The 24,504-nt window shown below is 43.0% G+C and overlaps 1 protein-coding gene across 5 annotated transcripts in view; it reads right to left on the bottom strand.

Moving 5' to 3' along the window:
- Positions 1-1,833: 1,833 nt before the first annotated feature.
- The window catches only part of FAM20B (FAM20B glycosaminoglycan xylosylkinase), a 36,995-nt gene continuing 14,324 nt past the window's right edge, over positions 1,834-24,504 (bottom strand). For 4 of the 5 annotated variants that reach the window (XM_028152094.2, XM_008145891.3, XM_054711462.1 and 1 more), the window contains 6 exons: positions 19,700-19,786; positions 13,422-13,531; positions 10,616-10,787; positions 10,213-10,404; positions 8,220-8,279; positions 1,834-5,636 (listed from right to left, as the gene is read on the bottom strand). In XM_028152094.2, the coding sequence (XP_028007895.2) occupies positions 5,405-5,636; positions 8,220-8,279; positions 10,213-10,404; positions 10,616-10,787; positions 13,422-13,531; positions 19,700-19,786 (853 nt within the window). In that variant the 3' untranslated portion in view covers positions 1,834-5,404. The remainder of the gene's footprint in view (positions 5,637-8,219; positions 8,280-10,212; positions 10,405-10,615; positions 10,788-13,421; positions 13,532-19,699; positions 19,787-24,504) is intronic. The other variant, XM_028152097.2, reaches the window with a different exon arrangement.

Raw genomic sequence — 24,504 nt, 5'->3', positions numbered from 1 at the left:
CCCCCAGCAACTTCACTATCATCTGAGTGGGACAATTCCCCCACCCTACTGAAGTCAGTCGGAAAACACCATTGGTCTTGAAAACAATCTTTGGGTAAAAATCAAATCTATCTCCAAATAAGCTTGGCATGCAAAACGCAAACCCTGAAAACATAAAATGAATGTTTTCACAGCTTGTCTATATGCCAACGGCTCCTCTGTTTACCATCAATGCCACAGAGACATCACAGTGGACTGTGTCCTCCCCAAAGACAGGCACAACTGGCCAAACCACAGGAAACCCTGGAAGGGACATTTCTGGTGACCCAGGTACCAACAACAGAGCACAGGCCCAGGAGGCTCAACATTTCTGGAGACAGGGGTTCTACACACACCGCATGTCAGGCCTGGGTCAATCCTTCTTCAGTGAGGGTCCTGTCTACCTCCCCCCTCCACACACCCATGGTTCTTTCTTGGGTCTTATTTTCATTGTAATGAACTTACATCATTCCTGAGGCATTTGGTACTTCACAAGCAGCTTTCTTCTGCTAGGATTACAGGCTCTTTGAAGAAAGGGCGTCATTACAATCTTGATGGCATCCATGGCTCAGAGCACAATGCCCAAATGTCTACTAAAGGAAGATCAAATACTTTACAAATCATGACTTACTACTGTTATTCCCTGGGATTTATACAGCTACCTACCTTACAAAACCCAATCAATGAATGATTCCCTCTCAGAGTCATTGATGTTTCTATCTTTCTTTCCCTCCCTCTCTGAAATCAATAAAAATATGTATTTTTTAAAAATCCATCCTTGTTATACCAGTAATTATGACCATTCTTGTCTCTTACAAAATGAGGGCTGCTAAAAAGTTCTTATAGGCAAACACACTGGGTAAAATTAGCCTATAACAGAAGCATGCCCTCCCTACTCCCAGCTGCCTTTTCAAGCTATACTCCCAGTCTTTCCGATATGCTTGAAAAGCGAACGAAGCCTGAAATCTTGCCGGGAAAAGGATTGATGTGGTGAGCCTGGAAGAACAGGCTCCTAGCCTCCCATTGGTATTCAAGTACAAATGACAAAAACTGGCACAAACAAAATGCTGCAAATCAAGTAAAAAAAGTCTTAAGAACTCTGCTCAGTTGTCTGGTTGAGACTTATGATACTCGATTTCCATTTCAAAAGTTAAAAATCTGGGCCTTTGCTGGTGTGTTCAGTGGTTAGAGCCCCAGCCTGTGCACCAAAAGGGTCTCAGGTTCAATTCCTGTTCAAGGGCATGTGCCTCTGTTGCAGGTTTGATCCCCGACCCCTGCTGGGGCACATGCAGGAGGCAACGAATCGATGTCTCTCTCTCACATTGATGTTTCTCTCTCTCTCTCCCCTCTCTCTCTTTCCCTTCCACTCTCTCTGAAAATCAATGGGGAAATATCCTCAGGTGAGGATTAACAAAAAAAAAAGTTAAATTATAAAAAAAGTTAAAAATCTGAGTGTCCTAAGAATTATAATCAGGGCACCTGGTCCTCTTTTCCATGCCTCTGCGGTACTGCCCTGACAAGTTCTTTAGGATTCATAATTTTTTATCTCTAAAGAAGCTGCAAGAATTGAGTTAACTACTAAATGCACAAAAAGCATCCAAGAAATATCCTTTGGAAAATTTTGGTCCAGTCACAACCTGGTCTGGGCTTTTTGAAGACTCCTAAGGAAGCTAAAGGTCTTATCCATCAGATCCTGTGAAAGTATAAGATGTAATCTTCTGTCCCCTACTAAAATAGATAGGAAAATGAAAAAAAAAACACTGGAAGTATCCTAAAATGGGGGAGAAAGAATAAGAGGAAAACGTAATACATCAATACTTATTAAAATCTTTATTTTCTTTTTTCAGAATTGAAACCCATAGAACATATTAGAAATTTAGGTATACATCTGTCTTGTTTGGTGACTTACCCAGCACAACCTCTATTTGGGAGGAAATCCTTGGTAGATCAACAGAGAGTGGTGTTCTTACACTTCTCTTTTAAGCAAATAAATTAGCTTCCCACTAAGTTATTCCCAGTTCCCACCCATTCTGCATTTGTAACCCCTTAGTTCCTTAAAAACCTGTGGCAGACCCTACCTTTCAACCCAGACTTGAGAAATTGGAGGAAGAAAAACTGGCTTTCCCTGTACAAGAGGTTTCGTGAAGTCAGGTCTATCTGGCTCATACATGTGCCCAGTGGGGCTGGCTCACCAGAGTTGCTCAGTAGGCTTTTACTGAATGAATGATCTCTATGCACGTAGGGTCCACGCTCAGAGACTGAGAAGAGAACCTTTTACTAGCTTCAAGTTCTTCAGCAACATAAATCAGTGTTTCCCTGTGTCAAAATAAATACATTTTTTCTTGCTAGAATACATATATGACTATATACATACATATATCTTTACTCACGTTTCCTGAAGCTTAAGCTCCAGGATATAAGTCAGCTAGCTCGCTGACAGATGCCGTGTTACCATTACTGAGGTGTGGTCACTTGTTGGTCAAACAAGAATACAATACAGGGACCACTGAGAAGGGAGGTTGAAGGAATATGGTGGATGGGAAGGGGAGGCCAAAAGCCTTTTGTTTTGTTTTTGAGAAAAGATGGATTTCTTTGGAAGAACATTGAAAAAATTGCCATGTATAGGATTAATCTTTCCCAAAATAATATGAAGTGGATTCACCCAAATTCTCCCATTTCATTCTTAAGTTTCATTTGACACATTAATTCTGAATGCAAATGCCTTACTAATATACTATTGAACAAATATGCTGAGCAAATCAGGTCCTGTCTATAATTTGTTTTGTACAGAAAATTACTTATGGCCAAACCCACAATATAGACTCATGTTAAAGAACAGTTTTAGAATGAAACCTCTCTCCTATTTCCCTACTCAGACTCTGGAATAAACATATTTAAGAAGTAGAAGGAGATAAAGAAAAAGCAGTCACTTCTGATTTTCCTAGTTTTATAATATTAAAATGTATTTACTCTACCTTTAGATGTCAGCTAGACACACTCTTCTTTGAGCTGACCAAAAACCCTTCCAATGACTTGTCTACTAGTGCTAGATTCTAATAAATAAACCATCAAGGGAACAGTGTTAGAAAACTTTTGAAAAGATATCTACCTGTTTCTTTTTTTTTTCAAATAAAATTTAGTGTTTGTGAATTTCAGGGCTATGTTTATGGTTGATTTTCTCTAAGGTTCACCCAAACATACTTTTCTTGCTTAATCCAATCCTGACTTCTACTATAAATTTATATTCTCAGTGTCATATAGTCAGCACAATTCTAAATATAACCACTACAGATCTGAACATCTTTTAAGAGCATGAATTTTTAAACAGCAGGGAAAGAGAAGGAAATTATTCATTTTCGGCAATGTTATAAAAAGGGATGAGACAGTTTCAAAGCAGCTGAGTCTTCTGCTTCGACATTATGAATCAAGTTCGCAGTCTGTGAACAGCTCTTATGCACTCCAGTGTGGCGCACTGAAGGGACCATGTGCTGAAAGACACTAATCAATTTCGTTCAGCGAACATTTACCCAGGAGAGTGGGGCTGACATCCTTCCCTACCTCACTCCCGCTGGCTCGCTGATCCTGCGGGTACACTCTCTCCAAGGTATCCTCCCGCTCAACTGTGGATTTCTGGGCATGTACACAGTCAATGGCCTTACAACTGGAATCAATACCGCCTTTTGTCAACAATATTTTAGTGTTTTGTGCTAATACTGTCTTCTAAAATTCAAAACCTTTTTAAATAACTCAGCCCATTCTTTTGTACATCTCAAAATGTATATACAAAGTACAAAAGTATCCTAATTTCATGCTCTTTTAAAGTAGTCACAGGATACTTGGTTACCTTTCAATGCGAGGACACCGGGGCATACATTCTACACTGCTTTTGAAAGGGTGGTTGCTTACAACTGGTCTCCAATGGCTGGCATTAACTGTGTTCAACCACACTGTTAACTATTAGTCTCTGCTTGACAGAAGCACAGAACTGGAACAGCACACAGCGCGGAGGACACACTGAGCGGGCACACCAGACCTGCCTCCCTCTGGCCCTATATTTTACTGCAGCTGCTTACATGGCACAACCTCTCTGCCAGAACCCAGAGCTCAGCCTGTGTTTTAGCAACCTGAAATCTGAGAATGCTAACAAGAGACAGAACACGGGTTAGAAACTCCGAACAAGATTAAATGACGAAATTAGGTTTTGACGTAACTCAAAATCTTAAGGCTCTTCCTGGTACACCCTCCTTAGTTTTAAGGCTCAGAAGGCTTAAATCTTTGTTTCCAGTCATCCACATGGCTCAAATCATAAGTCAGCCCAGCCAGCAGCAGGATGTACACGTTCATCTGCCAGAGTGAGCTGGCTCTTCTCACAAGAAAGGCACAATCAGGGTTGCCAATCTCTGGGAATAGCAGCTTCCAAGGCCTTAAAGGCCGAGATGGAAATTCATCTCAGAAGAGAAACCAGGATGGCAGAGGTCACAAGTAACCTAACTGTTATTCAAGGTATTTTTTGTTTGCTTTATTAATCTGGAAAGGATTTGTCTCCTTTGGGCAAAATAAAGAAATATAAGTCTCATAAGAGATTCATGCTTGGGTTGTAACAATAAATCCTTCAGAGACAATTTTTTGGTTAATTAAAACACAACTGTGAGAACGCAAACTTTACTCAGGTACAAGTCACATTAGCTTTTACACACCTTAAGAACTTAAATAAAACCCAGGGGAACCTGCTTTTGCTAATCCAGTCATCTCCCCGATTCTGGTCACCTTCTCTCTCCCTTCTTCCCTCCTCTAAGAATCATCAAAAGTGCTACTGCCTAATCGCTGAAAAGCCCAAACATCTTTCCTGCTTTTGTTCTCCCTCTAAAACATACCCCCCTCCAACAGAGCCTGTTCCTTTGGCTCCACAAAATGTCAGGTTTTACTTGCTGCCACTCCTCAGGAGGCAGTAAAATTCTCAATTTGACTAGTCCTGGTAAAAAAGGACCCAAGAGATTGCAAACTGTTCTCAGAAAATCCACAGGCATGGTGAAAGGACTGTAAGAATGAACTCCAAATACCCACTCCAGAACCAACCCCAGCATGAACCTATCCAAACGTCACACCTGTTGTCCTTTGGCATGAGAATTAAGACTGACCAACTGCGATGCCCACTAGAATGGGCAAGGGCCGAGGACATCAGGTAACTCAGCAGAACATCCGTGTTCTGAACTAACAGTCCTCACTGCAGTTTCTACGATGGAAACACCAATGAAATCCAAGGCCACTCTGTCCTGCCACCAGAACTTACTGCCGGCCATTTCCAATCCATCTCATACCATTTGGAATTGATTGTGCTGTTTCTCTATCTTTGTAAAAAGAAGTTTCAGTTATTCTGTGCTGCGAATTACAAGTGAGAGAGAGGCATCCTGTCTTCCACCAGCACAGTGTCCATCCCAAACTGGTCCGTGCACTGCTTCACAGTGGCCAGGACACTCAGGAGCCGCTGGTCCACAGCGTCCAGGTGCGGGTCGGACAGCACTGGGGAGATGGGGTCATGGGCCATGGCAGATTTTAAGGCAGACTTCAGCACACCATTCTTTAGGTAATTCAGTCTGTTCCAAGTAGAAACCCGAATGCTGGAAGAAAAAGGTTTCGGATGGGTTACATAAAACCTCTCACTATTAAATGGAGTTTAAAGCCTGCTTGGCAAACAAAAGTAAAGAAATTATTATGTAAAATACCTCAACTAAAAAAATCAGTATGAGTAAGTCACATTATCACATTTTGATATTTTTTCTCAAAATATCAAAATGTGATAATGTGGTAATTGAGAGGTAATATAAAGATTTATACATCTTCACTGCAGTGCTATTTATAAAAAGGAAAATGTGAACCAAACTGAATGTCCAACAATTGGTAAATAATTAAATAAGTTTTGGCTCATCCATTCAAGTTAAATACCATGCAGACGTTAACAGGAGTAAAGAAAATGTCCATGATATTGGGTATATGGCAGTAAAGAAGCTGTTTTACTCCAAATCTATGGGGAAAGAAAATGTGTATTTGTATACACAGACACACAGACACGCGATTAGAAAGAAGTCACTATAGTGTGAACAGAAATTATCCTTACATCTTGATGGGTAATTTTATTTCCTTCTTTTTACATTTTTGAATTTTAAAAAATTTCTACCATTAATATTATAAATGAAAAGTTTACTATAAGGATACCAGTTTTCATTATTTCACCAAGTAAAGAGGATCTTTTATCTCAGAAGAAAAGTACTGATCTGCCTGTGGGTACTGTGACAATTACTAGGTATGCAGGAAAATTGGACTCTGTAAGAGGCAGCCTGTTCAGTAACTACTTAAAAAACAAAGGATATCAAACTTTGGCTAAAGCATGGAAGGGATGAACAAGCAAGGAAACAATGTGGTTTTGTATTTTTAAATACACTACTAATGCCCCGAGCATGTGAGCTTCCTGTGTGTGATTAAGGTATCACTTGATACAGTCTGCTATAATGGACAGATTTCCTTTAAGCATCTCTCTCTCCTAAGCTTTCTCAGCAGAGGGCGCTCGAGGAACAATGCAGAAGAAAGGGGTTCTCCAGCTGCTACTGGCTGTTGCACAGTGGGTCAGTCATGTGTGGGCGAGGTCATCATATGGAGATCTGCCCCGGCCACATTCCCAGAACGGGCAGGCCCTTGGTGATCTTGCAGCTTCAGCCTGGCCTGGTGAAAACCATCCTGAGACCCGGCTGATACGGAAACCATTGTGCCAAAGGCCACCTGCCCATTCTGGCACCCTGCAGACCCCAAAACATGCCTTGCTCGCAGCCTAGAGGGCTTCTACCTAGTCATCCGTCCCTCTGTATTTCACGATGCCAGTTATTGATTGCCTGTACCTTGCCTGCACTCTAGAGAGTTGCTTCCTGCTCACCCAGGGCCTGCAAAGTCATGGACTTCTCTGCCTTGCAGTGGGCTGAACGACAAAGGGGGTCCCCTTCAAAGCTTGTCCTTGTTTGGGTGCTCTCCCTCAGCCCTCCGTTTTTCTCATAGTCACTCCTGCGTCAGAGTTAATAATTCTTTACACTAAACTTTCCCATTTAACCCACTATGTTTTTTCCATCTCCTGACAGGACCAGACTGGTAACACTAAGTATTAGTATAAAAACATATTCCTTGAAAGATACAGTTTTTGCTTTGCTGTATCATTACTTTCCAATATTAATTAAGATAATTAAGGGTTGCCTGGATAAGCTTTCTGCAGAATATTTCTGTGATTAAAAAAAGGCAAGCCCAGCCATGGTGGCTCAGTGGTTGAGCGTCGACCTATGAACCAAGGAAGTCATGGTTCGATTCCTGGTCAGGGCACATGCCAGGTTGTGGGCTCGATCCTTAGTGTGGGGCGTGCAGGAGGCAGCTGATCAATGATTCTCTTTCATCATTGATGTTTCTATCTCTCTCTCCCTCTCCCTTCCTCTCTGAAATCAATAAAAATATATATTTAAAAAATAAAAGGAAAAAAATAGATAAATAAAAGTACATTTAAGAAAGAAAGAGAAAAGAAGGTGTACTGCCAGGAGGAGCAGTCTCACATGGTCCCAGGGACCCGGAGAACTGACCAGTGGGAAGTGGTGCTGCTGAAATTGCATCTCTGTGGGGATTCCAGCTGATTCTCAGTGCTCACTTTAAAATTTTACCGCAATCAGGAGCTTCTTAGAGCCAGTTTTTAATTTTATTTTCTTGATTTACCTTTTCTTTGTTCTACAGCATAGACTTAAAAAAAATAGCATCAGTTACTAAATACGTATGGGAAATGTTACTTTCGGTTTATACAATTTCAAATTGAGATATGCGACCCACAGGATGTTTGTGGTGGTGAGAGGACTTGAAACCATAAGGTAAACACAATACAGCAACCAGGGACCCAGACTGTACTAGAATTTTTGGGGGGAGGGACTATATTCTGATATTAAAACAAACATGGATGTATATTACTAAATAGAATGAAGACTTTTATTCATACAAAAATCAAAATGAATTCTGAATTTTGGGTCACCAGCCTCCACTTTTCCTTTATCCTCCATATCAGGCCCTTAAGGGGTTCTAGGTTAGAAAAGCATGAAAAGCACTGCTCAGGTATTAGAAAGTTTTAAGGTCAAGAACACTGCTGTACTGTTATCTGAACCTGGCATTTGATGTGTGTAACTTACATGCAACACTGATAGAGAGGGGCAAGAATGCTTCTCTCATCCAGCGAGGGGTTCCCAAAGCTGAAAATGAAATGAAATCTCGGTGAATTAGGTAGAAGCACCAGTTCCCTTCTTAGCATCAAAGCAAGAACAAATTCTATAAGAAACCCAAATGTGATCCTAAATAATGTCATGCTCCCACAGCTCAAGTCACTTAAAAATAAACAGGGCATGACCAATTAGACACAGATTCCTAACAGCTTGTGCTGCAGCATCGAACAACAAATATACGCATTTACCAGAACCCTCTCTCCTGACAAAATACAGCAAGATGCTGAGGCACAACCATGGTACCACAGACCAGAGCGGGAAGCTGAAGACCTCTAAGCCTGGACAAGTTTTAAGTGTGGGTGGAGAAATACAGGCTATTCATGCCAAGTTCCCCCCAACAAGCAGATGGTCATTACTTGTAAAAACAAGTTTTGCTGTTCTCCTCCAAAATTACCAACCAGAAAAGGTTTGGATTATCCTATTTCCTGCAAGTATATGAACAGATTCAGAATGGAAAAACTACTCGCAGAGGCTGAGAAAACAGTTAGTTCAAAGCAGATGTAAAAATGATCTGAGCAGTAATTCAGGGTAAGAAAAGGAGAACTGGTGCTCTCCTTCCCAGGAGCACGCCCTCCTATGCCTTTCCCTGAACTCCATCACTTGTTTCCTAAGCCCATTTCTTCTAGGAATTACTTTTTCTACCTCTGTATTTTATCCAATAAATGTTCTCTTGCAATTTGGGTCTTGCTCTGAATTCTTTCCTGGCCAGAACTCAAGTACACAGATTGTTAGATTAAAAAAAAGGAGAGAGAGAGAGAGAGAGAAGGAGAACTGATTCTAGAAAAACTGTTAACCTCCTCCTCTTCCTGGAAGCTCCTCATAATAACCAAAGGGTCTGGTAACCCAAAGCACAATGCAGGCCCTCAAATAATAAATGGCAAAGGCAACTATTTCAATGTATATTTCCATAGTTCACGTGATCTTTAAAAAAAGGATCATTTTTACAAGGATAAAAAATTTTCCGGAATGTATGTAGCACTGACTACTGCCTGCTCTGCTGGCAAGGGGTGGGGTGGGAGGGTGGGGAAGAGGGCGGTGTTTGCTGGCCTCTCACTTTCTACAGCTGTTATCACCTTTCACAGAGCACGAGGTGCCTGTGCCCAGTGTAAGATGCTGGCATCATTAGCAAATGCTGCCCAAGTATTCTTTGCTGAGGACCCATGTCTCAGCTTACTCTCAGCAACCAATGTTAACAGCAGTGACCTGGACAATTCTGGGCTCCAAAGAAGTATTCTATTCGGCAAACAAAAGTATTCTATTAAGTATAACAAAAGTGAGGTACTGAACTGGGCACCATGGAGAATGCAGAGTGTAAATTGAAAATACAATGTGTTCTTCAAAGAGTCCAGACTTAAAAAAATAAGGACAATCATTGATTCAAAAATAGTAAAATAATCTTATTGAAGATAAAAGCAAGTTGTCTTTATATATAATCACTAAGCAACTCCTCTTCCTCTCATGATAGCGAAAAGTCTGGGCAAACACTTCTACAAAAATAGCAAAGCAGCCTATCAAAAAAATTAATCTTTTAAACGGCATAAACCTTTGGGTAAAATAAGTTGAACAGTAATCAAATTTCATGTTCTATTATGTATTTCTCAAGATTCTAAATATCATAGTCAAGAAAGAAATGTGAGTGGTGGCAAATCAAAGGCCTTGGTTTCCAGCTGTCTGTGAACAAATCACAGTCTTTGACTCCTGGGACAAACCACTCTTCCATTTTTAAAGTTCTCAGATCCCTGAGGGTGGAAGGAGTGCAAACCTGAACAAGACAGAAGAATGGGATCGCCAACAGAGAAGACCCCAAGCGGAAACAGGAACGATGCCTTCTGTCAGGTGTGCTCTGGAGTTTTCCAGGATAGCCTAGAAACCGCCCCCTGACAAGGTAGTCCTGTGGTCCTACCTTTTGGCATTATCGAGAAGGATGAGCATACTGGCACCCTCATCATCTTGGAAACTCTCATAGTGATGGCGGTCAGCATTGCCAATCAGGTAATCAAAGACAGCCGTGTCAATGATATCCAAGAGACGCGGGCCGGAGTCATAAGGGGATGTTTTCTTCACTGCGTCACAGTAGCTCTCATCGTACTCCCACCTGGAGGCAAGCAGCAGCACCAGGGTTACTGACTGAGAGCCGACATTGTCCCTGCATTGTCTCAACACAGAGAAGGTGAAGTCTCTGCCTAGCAGGTTTGCCCCTGACCCTCCACCATTCTCTTTAGTCTTGGACAGAACCCCTGGCTGCATATGAGCGGCACTGGGCCAGGCACAGGAGAGGACCCGTAGTGACTCACAGGAGCACTTACCTGGCCAGTTTGCCCTCTCGGTAAGTCCTGCCCCAGGGGTGTCGGTGCTTCTGCAGAGGCCACACATCTGGAAGCCAGAGGGTAACAGATCCCTCCATCATGTCTCCGTCGGCACAAGCTGGCTCTGTTTCTCGGCAGTAGTAACACTTCCCATAGAAACAAGTATTATTTCCTAAAGGAGAGAAAGGAACCAAACACACTTAAGGGGGGGAAAAAAAAAGGAAGATTCCAAATTCTCCCTAAACAATGGAGAAGAGAGCAGGTAGGTAAGCAGATACTGTGAAAACCAAGATCCTGAACTTACATTTAAAACAGTATAGGTAATCAAAGCACACAGTATAAAAAAAGTCAAAAGGTACCAAAGGATATACAGGAAAAAGTCAGTCTCCCTTTCTCCATGTCCCTCCTACCCAATCTCTCTGCAGGAGCCCCCTACTGCCACAGTGTCTTTCTGGACTCACTTTAAGGAAAGGAAAGGAAAGGAATGTCCTCTTCTGTTTGGCCAGAGCACTCGGAGGAGGGAGATGGCATGCACAGGGTGGGTGGGGAGCGTATACAGCGTGGATACCCTGGACCAGGGGAGGATTTACACGTCCCGGGATGCACAGACAGGTGAGATGTCATGACGCTACTCAGAATGGTGCACAGTTTAAAACTTATGAACTGTTTATTTCTGGAATGTTCCATTTAATATGTCCACCAATTCTTCCCATTCTAGAGTATCAAATACGTTACTTCTGACTTACTGCATAAGAATTCACTCCAAGAGCCCCCAGTGCTTAAGGAGAAAGTCTCGACTTGTAGGTTGGTGCACAGGGCCCTCTGGTGCCACTGTCCTGACCACCTGCCTTGCTCAGTCTCCAACCCCACACAGAACCTTAACTTCAGCTAAATCACAGTCTCCTGAGCTGTCATGCTCTTCTCGACACCCTGTGTGCTCTGTCTTCCACCCGGGAACTGGATGGGAACAAAATCACAGTTTTATTTTCATTAACTTCTATTTGAAACTTAGCATTTCCTTCAATTATTATGGTAGGGAGAAAACTATACAAGTATTGCCATTATCTGTGACTTTTTCACTAGAAGAAATCACAGTTTTCATATCATAGTAGCACTGTTGTTGCAAATACTACAAGGTATCATTTGTAGTCTCAAATTACAGTAGTTAGTAGATCTGCTAGGTCTTGTTATTTAATGTGTTAAATAACAAGGCACAAGTGACCATCACAAAATTGGTTTCATTTGTAAGTCTATGCATCTATTTATTTATTTAAAAAACATTATTGTGGGAAAGGATCCATAAGCTTCTCTAGACTGCCAAAGGAGTCGTTAGCACAAAAAAGGTTAGGAATCCAAACCTAGGATGTTCCTTCCCACTGTATCCTCCTGTGGGATTGCTACTGTCCCTTTGAGACTTGGTTGCAATAACACCTCCACTGAGTAACATCACCCTGGCCCTGACTTCCAGGCCCCTTCCCCTCCACGGCCCTCTGCACATGTCTGGCTTCCCCATTAGACAAAGCTCCTTGAAGGCAGGAAGGTATCATTCCTTTTTTTACATTCAGCATCTAGCACAGAGTCTGCCACACAGAAGTTAAACCAAATGTTGTTGAATGAATGAATGAATATTAAAGAACATAAGCAAATTAAATATTTTAGAGTTTTAAAATCTGAGCCTGAATCCTGGATAACAATGAGTAGCTTTGTGACTTTGGAAAAGTCATTTTACTTTTCAGCCTCTTTCTCAAGTATGACATGCGGCTAAACCTCCCCAACTTACCGCGCTTTTTGTTGAGGATCAAATATAGTAACTGCGTAAAAGTGCTTAAAATTGAACAAGCACAAGTGCTTAGAAAATATAAGAAACAAATCAGTGACACTGTATGCTTTTGGTTATTTGTAAGAACAGCATAGCTCTAGCCTTATAAGTTTAAACTCTCACAAGTCTTTTAAATATTCAGTTTCACCTCATTTTAAATGCAAACCCATTCACTCTAGCAAAGCAAGGCGAAGTTCATCTTGCAATGACTGTTTCAAATCATAATGTGAAGCACTGTGTCATTGAAAATGTCTCCATGAAGGGGCTGGGACAAGAGACCACAGCACCTCTGAACTGTCCCAATTCTCACTGTGCCCACAAGAAGAGGAGTGAGAATTTTAGCTCAGATCCTGTACCTCAGAGTGAGGTACCACCAGATCCTGTACCTCAGAGTGAGGTACCACCAGATCCTGTACCTCAGAGTGAGGTACCCTCAGAGCAGGGCCCAGAGGGACTGTAGCCAGTTCCATGCACGTGAGTTACAGGCTACCCCTTGCAGAGTAGAAGGCAGTGGTGATCTTCCAGGTCCAAATGCAATCCTATAAGGGAATTTCGGACGTTCTCACAAAGTTGCCTTAAGGATTCCTCAATTCTAAGGAGACAGATCCCAAGAAAGTACATGTATATGAAAAAAAAACTACCCAGCCAACAATATACAGACAATAACAGTTTTAGGCCAAAATTTGAGTTTGTGGTCTAGCTAAGAACAAGCAGAAGGAAATAAAGTTACCAGTTACTTACATTATCAGTAAATGATCTCACTTCCTACTTCACAGACACAACGAAGTGCACATTAGTGAAAACTTTGTTTCCTGCCATCTACCTTTAGATCCATTTCCCCCAGTAATCCAAGAGCAAGTTGCCTGGCTTGCTTCTGTATTCCCTTCAGTTCTTCAATTCCCGCAAGTCACGAACCAGCTTGCTCAATGACGCCCCACTTAACTTAATAACTATTCCACCATCTCCAAGTTCTTTATATCTTCTTACCTACAGTTAGGAAGGTGCTCAAGAGCTGCTCCGTGGCCACAGGCTTGATCTCTGTCCGAAGATTAACAAATCTGCCAACCACCAAGGGGGCTCGGCGAAAACCCAGAATCCTGGTTTGGAGGGTTGAAGAACAGAAGAGAAAAATCTTTGGGGATACAATTTAAACAGCAGTCTTAAAAATTATGGTTAATTATGTTAGATTTATACAGGAATTGTTGACAGGTATAAATATTTTTTAGAGGTGCATATATTTTTGAGTTTAATATCAAGATGTATGTAACTGATTTTAATATACACTTCAGAAAAAATGATAAGGCAAATCTGGAAAAATGTAAACTATTGTTTATTCCAGGGAGTGGATATATGAGTTCATTATACTACTCTACTTTTGTTAGAAATTTTTCATAATAAAAAAATTTAAATCAATTTTAATAAAGGTAAAAAAAAACCCAAAAAAAAACAGAACAAAAAAAATAACCTGGGTCTAAATCCATACTTGGGTTCCAAGCTTTGGATAAAACAGCACACTGACAGAAAATGATACGGCTTAATCTAAAAGGTTAAACCCACAGGACAAATTAAACACAGATTTTTTTTCTAACGGTCTAAAAGTAGAATTTTATGGTTGAGCACAATAATTCTTTCTTTAAATGAAATTTCCTGTCTAAAAAAAATACACATTCACTGAAGAAATGTTGGAGGGGCAGGATCTGGAACACAAAGACAATTTATAATGAAGAAAATAAAGATCACCCATAATTCCAAAATTCAGAAATAACTGACATTTTGGGATATGAGCATTTTTTCTTTACAAGTATATATAAACACATACTCACTCTTGTGTATATATATACACAATATGCAGTTTTGTGTCCTGTTTTTCACTGATCATTATAGCATGAGCCTTTTCCCATGTTATTACAAAGCCTTTAAAAATGGCTGTGTAGGCCGAAACCGGTATGGCTCAGTGGATAGAGCGTCGGCCTGCAGACTCAAGGGTCCCAGGTTCGATTCCGGTCAAGAGCATGTACCTTGGTTGCGGGCACATCCCCAGTAGGGGGTGTGCAAGAGGCAGCTGATCGATGTTTCTCTCTCATAGATGTTTCTAACTCTCTATCCCTCTCTCTTCCTCTCTGTAAAAAATAAATAAAATATATATTTTTTAAAAAATGGCTGTGTAGTACAGTGGTTACCAGAGAGAAGGGGGTAGGGGGAGGAAGAAATGTGTCAAAGGGGGTCAACTGTATGGTGATGAAAAAAGGCCTGACTTCAGATGGTGAGCACACAATGCAATGTACAGATGATATATTACAGAACTACACACTTGACAAATATCTTAACAAATATCACCCCCAAAATTTTTAAATGGCTATGCAATAAAAGTCCATTGTTCAGGGCTTCTGACTTTGTCCTAAACTGAATCTTAGAAAAGCCACAAAAGCAGAGATTAACAAATTTGTCAAAATAACATAAAAACAGAGAGAACCTCCTGAGGCTAGAGAAAGGGGTAAAATCCTAATGAAAAGAAGAAACAGCAACCCAGAGCAAAAACGTGTGAGGAGCCATGGATTGAGAAAAAGTGGGAAATGTTTTCTCCCAATGGCCATTATCAGGCCAAAGAACAGCAGCCAGCTTAGTGCCGAGGAGACAAGTCACAGAGGTGGCAGTTAACAGAAGGGGCGGGGTGACTGGCTAGAGAATATTTTTCAGATTTTGAGGTAGGGAAGGACCTCCCAAAGCACAAGTCATAAATGGAAACATTATCATATTTAATTAACATCAAAAGTAATGATTTCTGTACAAAGACTACTCTACTCTAAATTAAGGGGGTGATGTGCTGTGAAAGGATAAAAAAATACTAAATTTTGCCAATAATTGGGGAATTACAAAATAAAATACCACTTTACATATGTTAGATGAACAAAAACTGATATGTTGGATAATATAAAGTACTAGTGACCCGGTGCACGAAATTCGTGCACATTAAAAGGGGATTAGAGGAAATAATTTAATATTGCTATTTGCCCTTTCTCTATAATAGAAGTGTCAGAGATGAAAGAAAATTAGTAAAACGTATATGAAAACCTTCCTCCTGTCAGAGTCTGGGGCTCACCACGGGACCCAAAGTCAAGTCTCCGCCTACCCACATGCACTTAAAAATCGCGTGAGACCCAGACTCAGCTGCCCCCCCCCCCCCCGCCCCATTGGGCTAGATCCAGACCTGGCCAGTCCCACCCTTGTCAAGCCCTGCCAGGCAGGGGATGTAGCCTCAGGTCCCCTGGCCCGGTGCCAGGATGGGGGGTGTGGCCTGAGGTCCCCCAGCCCAGACCGGGGCGGGGGTCGTGCCTTGAGGTCCTCTGTCAAGCCCTGCTGGGTGGGGGACATGGCCTGAGATCCCCTGTCAAGCCCCGCTGGGTGGGAGGCATGGCCTGAGGTCCCCCGTCAAGCCCCGCCAGGCGGGGGGGCACAGCCTCAGGTCCCCTGGCCTGGCACCAGGAGGGGGGCACAGCCTCAGGTCCCCCGTCAAGCCCCACCAGCAGGGGGGCACAACCTGAGGTCCCCCATCAAGCCCCGCTGGGAAGGGGCACAGCCTGAGGTCCCCCGACCCAGCTCTGGGGGTGCACCTTGAGGTCCCCCGTCAAGCCCCGCTGGGTGGGGGGGGGCATGGCCTGAGGTCCCCTGTCAAGCCCAGCCAGGCAGGGGGGTGCAGCCTCAGGTCCCCTGGCCCAGTGCTGGGGAAGGGGACGCGGCCTGAGGTCCCCTGTCAAGCCCCGCCAGGCAGGGGGTGCGGCCTGGTGTTCCCCGGCCTGGTGCTGGGGTGGGGGGAGCAGCCTGAGGTCCCCTAGCCCAGCACCAGGACGGGAAGTGCACCTTGAAGTCCCCTGTCAAGCCCTGCTGGGTGGGAGGCGCGGCCTGAGGTTCCCCTGTCAAGCCCCATGGGGGCGGGGGAAGGCATAGCCTCAGGTCCCTGATTGCTCGTTAAGGCTCCTTAGGGGAACTTGGCCTCAGCTGTGGGTGCATCCATTTTGTGACAGAGTGATGGTCAATTAGCATATTCCCTTTTTATTAGATAGGATTGGTATGGATGTGAGAAAATGACCTTCACGCACTGCTGGTGTACATCAATAGGGACACAGGGAGGGGTTTGGGGATGAAGAAAATTGGGAAACAAATGACGTATTGGAAAGACTAGTTCTAGTGTACCATCAAGTGATGAGTAGGATTTACCTAACTCTTTCCCATTAATTCTTAAAAGAAGCAGTGAAAATTCATGGCATTGTGAACAAAACATTTTAACCTTTTCCATGGCATTAGATGTTTCTTAGATTGCTACCAGCTACAGCTAAGATTGTGGTATATGTATCTTTGAATTTCTAATTATTTCTCCATGGTCCTTCCTAGAAATACCTTAGATAATATTCATACCCTTTGATGCAAATAAGTTTTTTGACACATAAGGCCAGAGTTCTTGATTGAACCAATTACTGCCAGAGGCAGCATCTGAATCTCAATGAATTCCTGCCAATGAAGTCTGTGTTTTTTTCATTTCTGCCATTTTCAGCAGGAGAAAATAGCATCTCATTGTTTCAACTGGACTTTTTGTATTACTGGTAAGGATGAGCCCCCCAACCCTATATTCATTAGCAATCAGTAATTTCTATTCCATCAACTGTGTCCTTAGACCATTTTCTACTAGAATTTGAGTATATGTATAGATTTGTATAAATATTTATATATTAAGGCTATTAATGCTTAGATTACATTAGATTCAAGTATTTTCTCCTAGTTTGTTCGCATTTAAATTTTGTTTGATGTTTCTTGACATGTGAGTTAATTCTTTAATTTAGTTCAGTCTACTGAGCTTTTTCTTTGTTATTTTTTTAAGACTATCAACTCTTATTCTTAGAAAATCCTTCCTAATCCAAAAAGAGACAAAAATTTACCTTAATTTTCTTCCAATTTCCTTATAGCTACATTTAAAAAACATTGTGGCCCTAACCAGTTTGGCTCAGTGGATAGAGCATCGGCCTGCGGACTGAAAGGTCCCAGTTTCGATTCTGGTCAAGGGCATGTACCTTGGTTGCAGGCACATCCCCAGTAGGAGGTGTGCAGGAGGCAGCTGACTGGTGTTTCTCTCTCATCAATGTTTCTAACTCTCTATCCTTCTCCCTTCCTCTCTGTAAAAAATCAATAAAATATATATTTAAAAAAATTTTTTTAAAACATTGTGAATATTTCTTTACAAATCTGTCCATGTGCCTAATGAATGAGCTGATCAGAAGAGCAACTGGGATACTAGACAGTTCACTCACAAGATTCCTGCTGAAAAAAAATGTTAATTTCCCTAGCTAACTTATACATATAGAATTCATGCCTATTATTTTTCCTTTGGAATTATTAGGGTTATTGAAGCTGTGCATATCCTACCTAATAAAAGAGTAATATGCAAATTGACCACACCTTCACTACACCCACAAAGCCACGCCCACCAGCCAATCAGAGTGAGTGTGCAAATAAACCCAACCAAGATGGCTACAGCCACAGAGAGCAAGGTTTTCCAGGCAACAGAGGAAGCCAAGCTTTCCGAATGCCTTTGCCGGCCTAAGCCTCCACTCAAGCTACAAAGTTTCAATTATAGAAGGTAAACAAATCCAAACAGAAATGACGGCAGCCATGGAGCTGGAGAGAGCAGGCCAGGGTTTCCCCCAGCAATGGAGGAAGCCAAGCTTTCCACTTGCCCTGGCCAGCCTAGGCCTCCACTCCAGGCTACAAAGTTTCAATTATTGAAGGTGAATTAACCCCAACAGAAATGGCTGTCGGCCATGGAGCGAGCAGGAGGCTTGGCTCCGCTCCAGGCTACAAAGTTTCAATTGTAGAAGGTAAATAAATTCCAGATACCAGGGCCTCCGCTTGGGTTGCCAGGGGGCATGGCTGGCCTGCAAACCACCACAGGCCCCTTGCTCAGGCCACCCCACGCCCCAAGGGAACCCCCATCCTGATCCAGGACACCCTTCAGGGCAAACCAGCTGGCCCCCACCCCTGCACCAGGCCTCTATCCTATCTAATAAAAGAGTAATATGCAGATTGACCATCACTTGAACACACAATATGGCTGCCCCCATGTGGTCAAAGATCCTGCCCCCATGTGGACACAAGATGGCCACCACAAGATGGCCACCACAAGATGGCCAGCAGGGGAGGGCAGTTGGGAGGCACCAGGCCTGCAAGGGAGGTCAGTTGAGAGGGACCAGGCCTGAAGGGAGGGCAGTTGGAGGCGATCAACCCTGCAGGGGAGGGCAGTTAGGGGTGACCAGGCTGGCAGAGGAGGGAAGTTGGGGGCAAACAGGCTGGCAGGGGAGCAGTTAGGCATCAATCAGGCTGGCAGCGGAGTGGTTAGGGGGTGATCAGGCTGGCAGGCAGAAGTGGTTAGGGGCAATCAGGAAGGCAGGCAGGCGAGCAGTTGGGAGCCAGCAGTCCTGGATTGAGAGAGGGATCTCAGATTGGAGAGGGTGCAGGCTGGGCTGAGGGACACCCCCCTCTCCGTGCACGAATTTCGTGCACCAGGCCTCTAGTTTTATATAAAGGACAATAACATTCATTATATACGTCATGCTCTATGTTTCTAGCAAATGGGGATAAGTCAGTATTACTTCCTTAAAAACAAAACAGTGTTGCCAGGCTCAATAAATGACCAGTTCAAATTAGAGATCTGAGTTCAAATCTTGGTTTTCATCCTGCCATTTTATTTATCAGTAACATCTTCATTCATGATAATGACAGAGGACAGACCAGAATGAAATAACCCAAAAAAGTCTGGAGTTAAGAAATGTACTTTGGGCCTGGTTGGTGTAGCTCAATGGTTGAGCATCAACCTATGAACCAGGAGGTCACAGTTCAATTCCTGGTCAGGGCACATGCCCGGGTTGCAGGCTTGATCCCTAGAGTAGGGGGCCTGAAGGAGGCAGCTGATCAATGATTCTCTGTCATCATTGATGTTTCTATCTCTCTCTCCCTCTCCCTTCCTCTCTGAAATCAATAAAAATATATGGAGGAAAAAAAGAAAGAAATGTATTTTGGTATTCCTAGTACCACCTGAATTATGAGGGACTCATACAAATTTCACGGAATCAGTCAATCAGATCTCCAAAGTAGGTAACAAGTCAAAGTTATTAGTGTCACAGCCTTTATGGGGGGGAGGGGGGAGTTCACTAGCCCTCTCTTCCAGGATATTTTTGAAAGGAAATAATGCAAGTAAACCACTGTGATTACACACATACCTGTCCAAGTGAAAGGCTGCCACCTCTGCATTGTGTCTGTCATAACCAGCGTAGGGTTCGCCTTCTACCACGTAGTCTCGGTTATACCTGCAGAGAGAATGGGAAGCACAGATGGAGACATGAATACATCAGTACCACAGGTGCCAGCACCAGGGCCAGTGCACAGATACTTCGGCAAGCCTGGTTCTGCTCCATAACACCTTCCCTGTCAACCCTGAGACAATCGTGGATGACACTAGTCACTGGTAGACAGGGCGAGGATGAAGTGGAGAAGAAACCAGTGTTCTCTCTCTATCGCAGCAATCATTCTATTAATAAAACTCAGAAGGTGTTATTTTTTATCCTAGTTCGAAAAGACTTTCAAACTACAAGGTAATTTTCTGGAGGGCAAGGACCATCTTTGTATCTCCACAATAGTGGTAAGGTCTGTAGTTGTTTGGCTATCGCAAAAGGCTTGTAAGAGAAGTTTAAGTTTCTTGGGAAATGATCCCGATACACCTTTTTCTGTTAATAAGTAGGCAAAGGTGCATTTGAAAAGAGCTGGTCTGTTTCTCTTTATGTTTATGATGATACAGCAGAAGAAACACTGGGCTGGAGTAAGAGCTACCTGCCTGAGCAAAACCCTTTTCTCTGGACCTTACATTCCTTACCTACAACACCAGGGGCTTGATTAAGAGGCAATTTCTAAGATCTGTGTCACCTCAAACACCATTCTACATCGTATGCATGACAAACACAGGATAATGAAAACTGGCATATTTCTCTCCACTAATCGTAAAAATAGATACAATTTAAACCTGTTAATTGAGAAGAAAAAGACACCTAACTCACCTACATTTCACTCTACTGTTCACCTACATTTCCTGTTTCAAAAGGAGACCTATTAGCTATACAGGGAACTGTCAACTAGAAATAAACTGAGATTGAAGTAGAGTTGCTCTGCTGAGGACACATGGATCTCCAAAGCTGACAAGAATGTGGGGAAGTGGGAAATGGTACTAGAAAAGGCATGACCTTCAACATAATGACTGTGGAATATAAAGTGAAAGCATGTCCACGAAACACATTTATCAAGGCAAAGTGATGAAACACATGCTAGAAGACAGCCATGCATCAGCACCTTGCTGGACACCAGCTTCTCCTTAGCAGTGTCAATATACTCAAATGGATTTTTTTGTTTCTAGTGTCAAAGCATTGTTTAGGCTACCTAGGATTATACTGGCTCCCTCCTAATTAAAAGTCTCCGTTTTAAAATGGAACTGAAGCCAAAGCTGTCACTTCAAGCACCTCTCTCCCCACTACAGCTGTAGGCTGCAGTAAAACTGGGGGCAGTCCTTGGATACTTCATTTTTGACTCCAGTGGAGCCATAGGAACACACGTGGTGATGAGCAGTCTATTCCTCTTAGTGAATCAGAGGCTGTTCCAAGGGAAAGGTAAGACCAGAGGAACCCGGGAACTCTGCAAATGGGCTGGAGAAGAAGGCGGGGAGGGAAGGGGAAAGAAAGGACTAAGAATCAGAAGGAAAGAGCTTTACAGGAGTCAGAAAGTCCAAACCCTTAGCTCATGTTTCAGGTGTGTGAAATGTGGCGTCAGAACTCTGGGTCTCATTTTTGGCCCCCATGAAACCAGTAGCTGGATAAGCTGAGCTCCAGCGCCCCCTTCAGCACTCCCTAAGACCACTCCCTCACTTCTACCCACTCCCCGGCCCCCGCCATCTTGTCCTCACTATAACTACAGTATGTGCCTGTGACAATCAATTTACTTCCAGAATGGAGACAGCTACATTGAGAAAAAAATCACTTTTATAATATGAGGCAAAATGTGTAAATAAAAGCGCCACTGTGGTCCTACATATCATCTATCTTCCATCCCCCACCTCTGAGAGCAGGACATGGACAAGCAGGCTCCAGCAAAGCCAGAACCACAAAGGGCTGTACAGAAAGGAGCAAGTCTCCATTAGCAGTGAGGACCCAGCTCCTCCTCTCAGCACAGTGATCCATCTTAAGTCCCTGACAGAGCAGCAAAATTCATACAGTAACGGCCAATAAATCACTCCTACCCTCTGGTGAAGGGCATTAGAGTCTGACCAAGGACATTAATTTGCACTTACACGAGGACTAAATAGTCTCTGAAGTCCCCGGGGTCACAGTAGCAAGTGCTGGGTCCTTCAGGACTGGAATCAATTTCTACGAGCACTTAACCGTACAGCCACCTTCCCAAGTCTGCGACAGTGCCAGGTGGAGTCAGCACAGGTCAGTGTGTGCTGGGACTCAGAGCACTATCGCCACTGCAGGGGCCCATACAGCTTGCTGGGTGGGGGAGGACAGTCCTCTGGAGCTGGGGGTGGACACAGGCTCTTCAGGAGGTGGTGAGGAGAAGGGGACCAGTCTGACAGAAATAAAAAGTTGGGTGCAGAAAGGAGGACTAGACTGTGAGGGGCCTATTAGGCTGTGGACACTGATTTGGTCTAGTGAGCAATGGGAAGTCCCTGGATGTTGGAAGCTGGGCAGCACAGGGATTATGGGTACTGGGGGAAGAATAGAAGGGTTCAGCATGGTCTGGAAGAGGAAGACAATGAGAAGATTATACGAGATATGAGATGAAGCAATAGTGACTAAGGTTAGTTTATGCATTTATCTGAGACCAACCTCCCCTAGTCACCAGCCAGGCTCCTCTCCCTCCCCTTATATTAGTACCTTGTCTAAACACCCAGGCGTACCTGCAAAGCACCTGGACTGGTACTAATACTGCACACACCCGGACTACCTGACTTCTACACTTCCTGCTGTCCCATCTCACTCTCAATTCTCTGGTATACAAACAGTGGGTGTGGAGAGGATATCTTCTTATTTAAAAATGCCCACGACTCATCTATTTGCTTATCTCTCAGGCTACAAAACCAAGAGGTCAAAGACCACATTTCAAAACTAAGCTAGCGATATTTGATGATGGGTGTGCCACGTCATCACACTTACAGGAAGGCAAACAAATGAGAATTACATGTGCAGCACACCACCAGCTGCTCACACTCCAACAGAGCCAAACGCCAACTCCATTCATTGCTGCAGGGTGACCTTGTCAAGTTAGTTACTGCCCCTAAGCCTCCGTTTCTTATTCTGGAAACAAGTACTATGACTGCCCCCAGTTGTGAAGAAGGGTAGAGACATTAACAGATACAAATGTAGTTGGTGCAATGCCTGGCAAACAGTGTGCAGTCATTGGAAATTAGGCCCCAAGACCCATATAACTATACTTTCCTTATTACCTGCCAATCAGACTTGTGTTCGCCGAAAGTCAACTGCATTTGTAAGCTTTCCTAATTCCCACACCTTCCATATATCATGCTTCCCAGTTCCAGGTAAATGCAGATCTCTTCAGTTTCTGGGATCCCAATATATTAGTTCTCTGGCTGCCTATTATATACTGAGAGTTGGATAATGAAGGCACAAGGCCAACTACTCTGCTCACAGTTGAGTTATGTGTATCTTTACCCCGTATTTCTTCTCCTACTCCAGCAAGAGACCCAAAGTATGTGTTTTAATTCTTTCAAAAGCTCCTTTGAGAAGTGGGGGAAAAAGTTAGTACACAGAAAATTTCAGATATTACCAACTTTGAGAAAATTCACCCCTTACTAATTCCTGGCAAAGGAGTATGAATTACCATGTTAACCTATTTCAAATTCATACTAGTATATTTGCAGAAAATTTTTCAAAAAAATTATACTACAGAACTGACACACAAATTATCTCCATAGATCCTTACAGAAGTCCAAAGGGGTCACTGTTTAACAACAGACAGTCCACTCTCCAGTTCAAGTTTAGACCAAGGTAACTAAAATGGCCCTGTTTTCTGCTTAATGCAGGTAAAAGGAACAATGAGATATCACTATACACCTAAGACAGTGGTCAGCAAACTACGGCTCGCGAGCCACATGTGGCTCTTTGGCCCCGTGAGTGTGGCTCTTCCACAAAATATCACATTGAAACTTCGTGGTCCATGCGCAGAAGTCAGTTTTCGGCTCTCAAAAGAAATTTCAATCGTCGTACTGTTGATATTTGGCTCTGTTGACTAATGAGTTTGCCGACCACTGACCTAAGAGAATAGCCAAAATCCAAAACACAGATACCAAATGCTGGTGAGGGTGATGTGGTGCAACAGGAAATTTCATTCATTGCTGGTGGGCATGTAAAATGGTACAGACACTTTGGAAGACAGTTTCTTACAAAATTAAATATATTCTTACCATATGATTCAGCAATTGTGCTCCTTGGTATTTACCCAAACGAGCTAAAAACTTACAACTACACAAAAACCTACACATAAATGTTGGTAGCAGCTTTTTTCATAACTTCCAAAACTTGGAAGCACCACAATGTCCTTCAGTAGGTGAAATGAATAAACAAACTGTGATACATACAGACAATGAAATATTATTCAGCAATAAAAAGAAATGAGCTGTCAAGCCACAGAAGGACACAGAGAACCCAGCTAGTGTGGCTCAGTGGTTGAGCATCCACCTATGAACCAGGTTGTCACGGTTAGATTCCTGGTTGGGGCACGTGCCTGGGGTTTCGGGCTGGATCCCTGGTGGGGGCTTGTGGCGGGGGGCAGGAGGGGCAGCCAATCGGTGATTCTGTCTCATCATTGATGTTTCTGTCTCTCTCTGAAATCAATAAAAATATATTTTTAAAAAAGACAGAAACCTTAAATGCATAATGCTAAGTGAGAGAAACCATCTGAAAAGGCTACAAAAGGTCTGATTCCAACTATAAATGGGGGAAAGGCAAACCTATGGAGATAGTAA

This window comes from Eptesicus fuscus, chromosome 22 (genome assembly GCF_027574615.1).
Source record: "Eptesicus fuscus isolate TK198812 chromosome 22, DD_ASM_mEF_20220401, whole genome shotgun sequence".
NCBI classification, from domain to species: Eukaryota; Metazoa; Chordata; class Mammalia; order Chiroptera; family Vespertilionidae; genus Eptesicus; species Eptesicus fuscus.
Note: the sequence above shows the minus strand (reverse complement) of the source record. Positions and strands in the feature narration are given on the sequence as shown.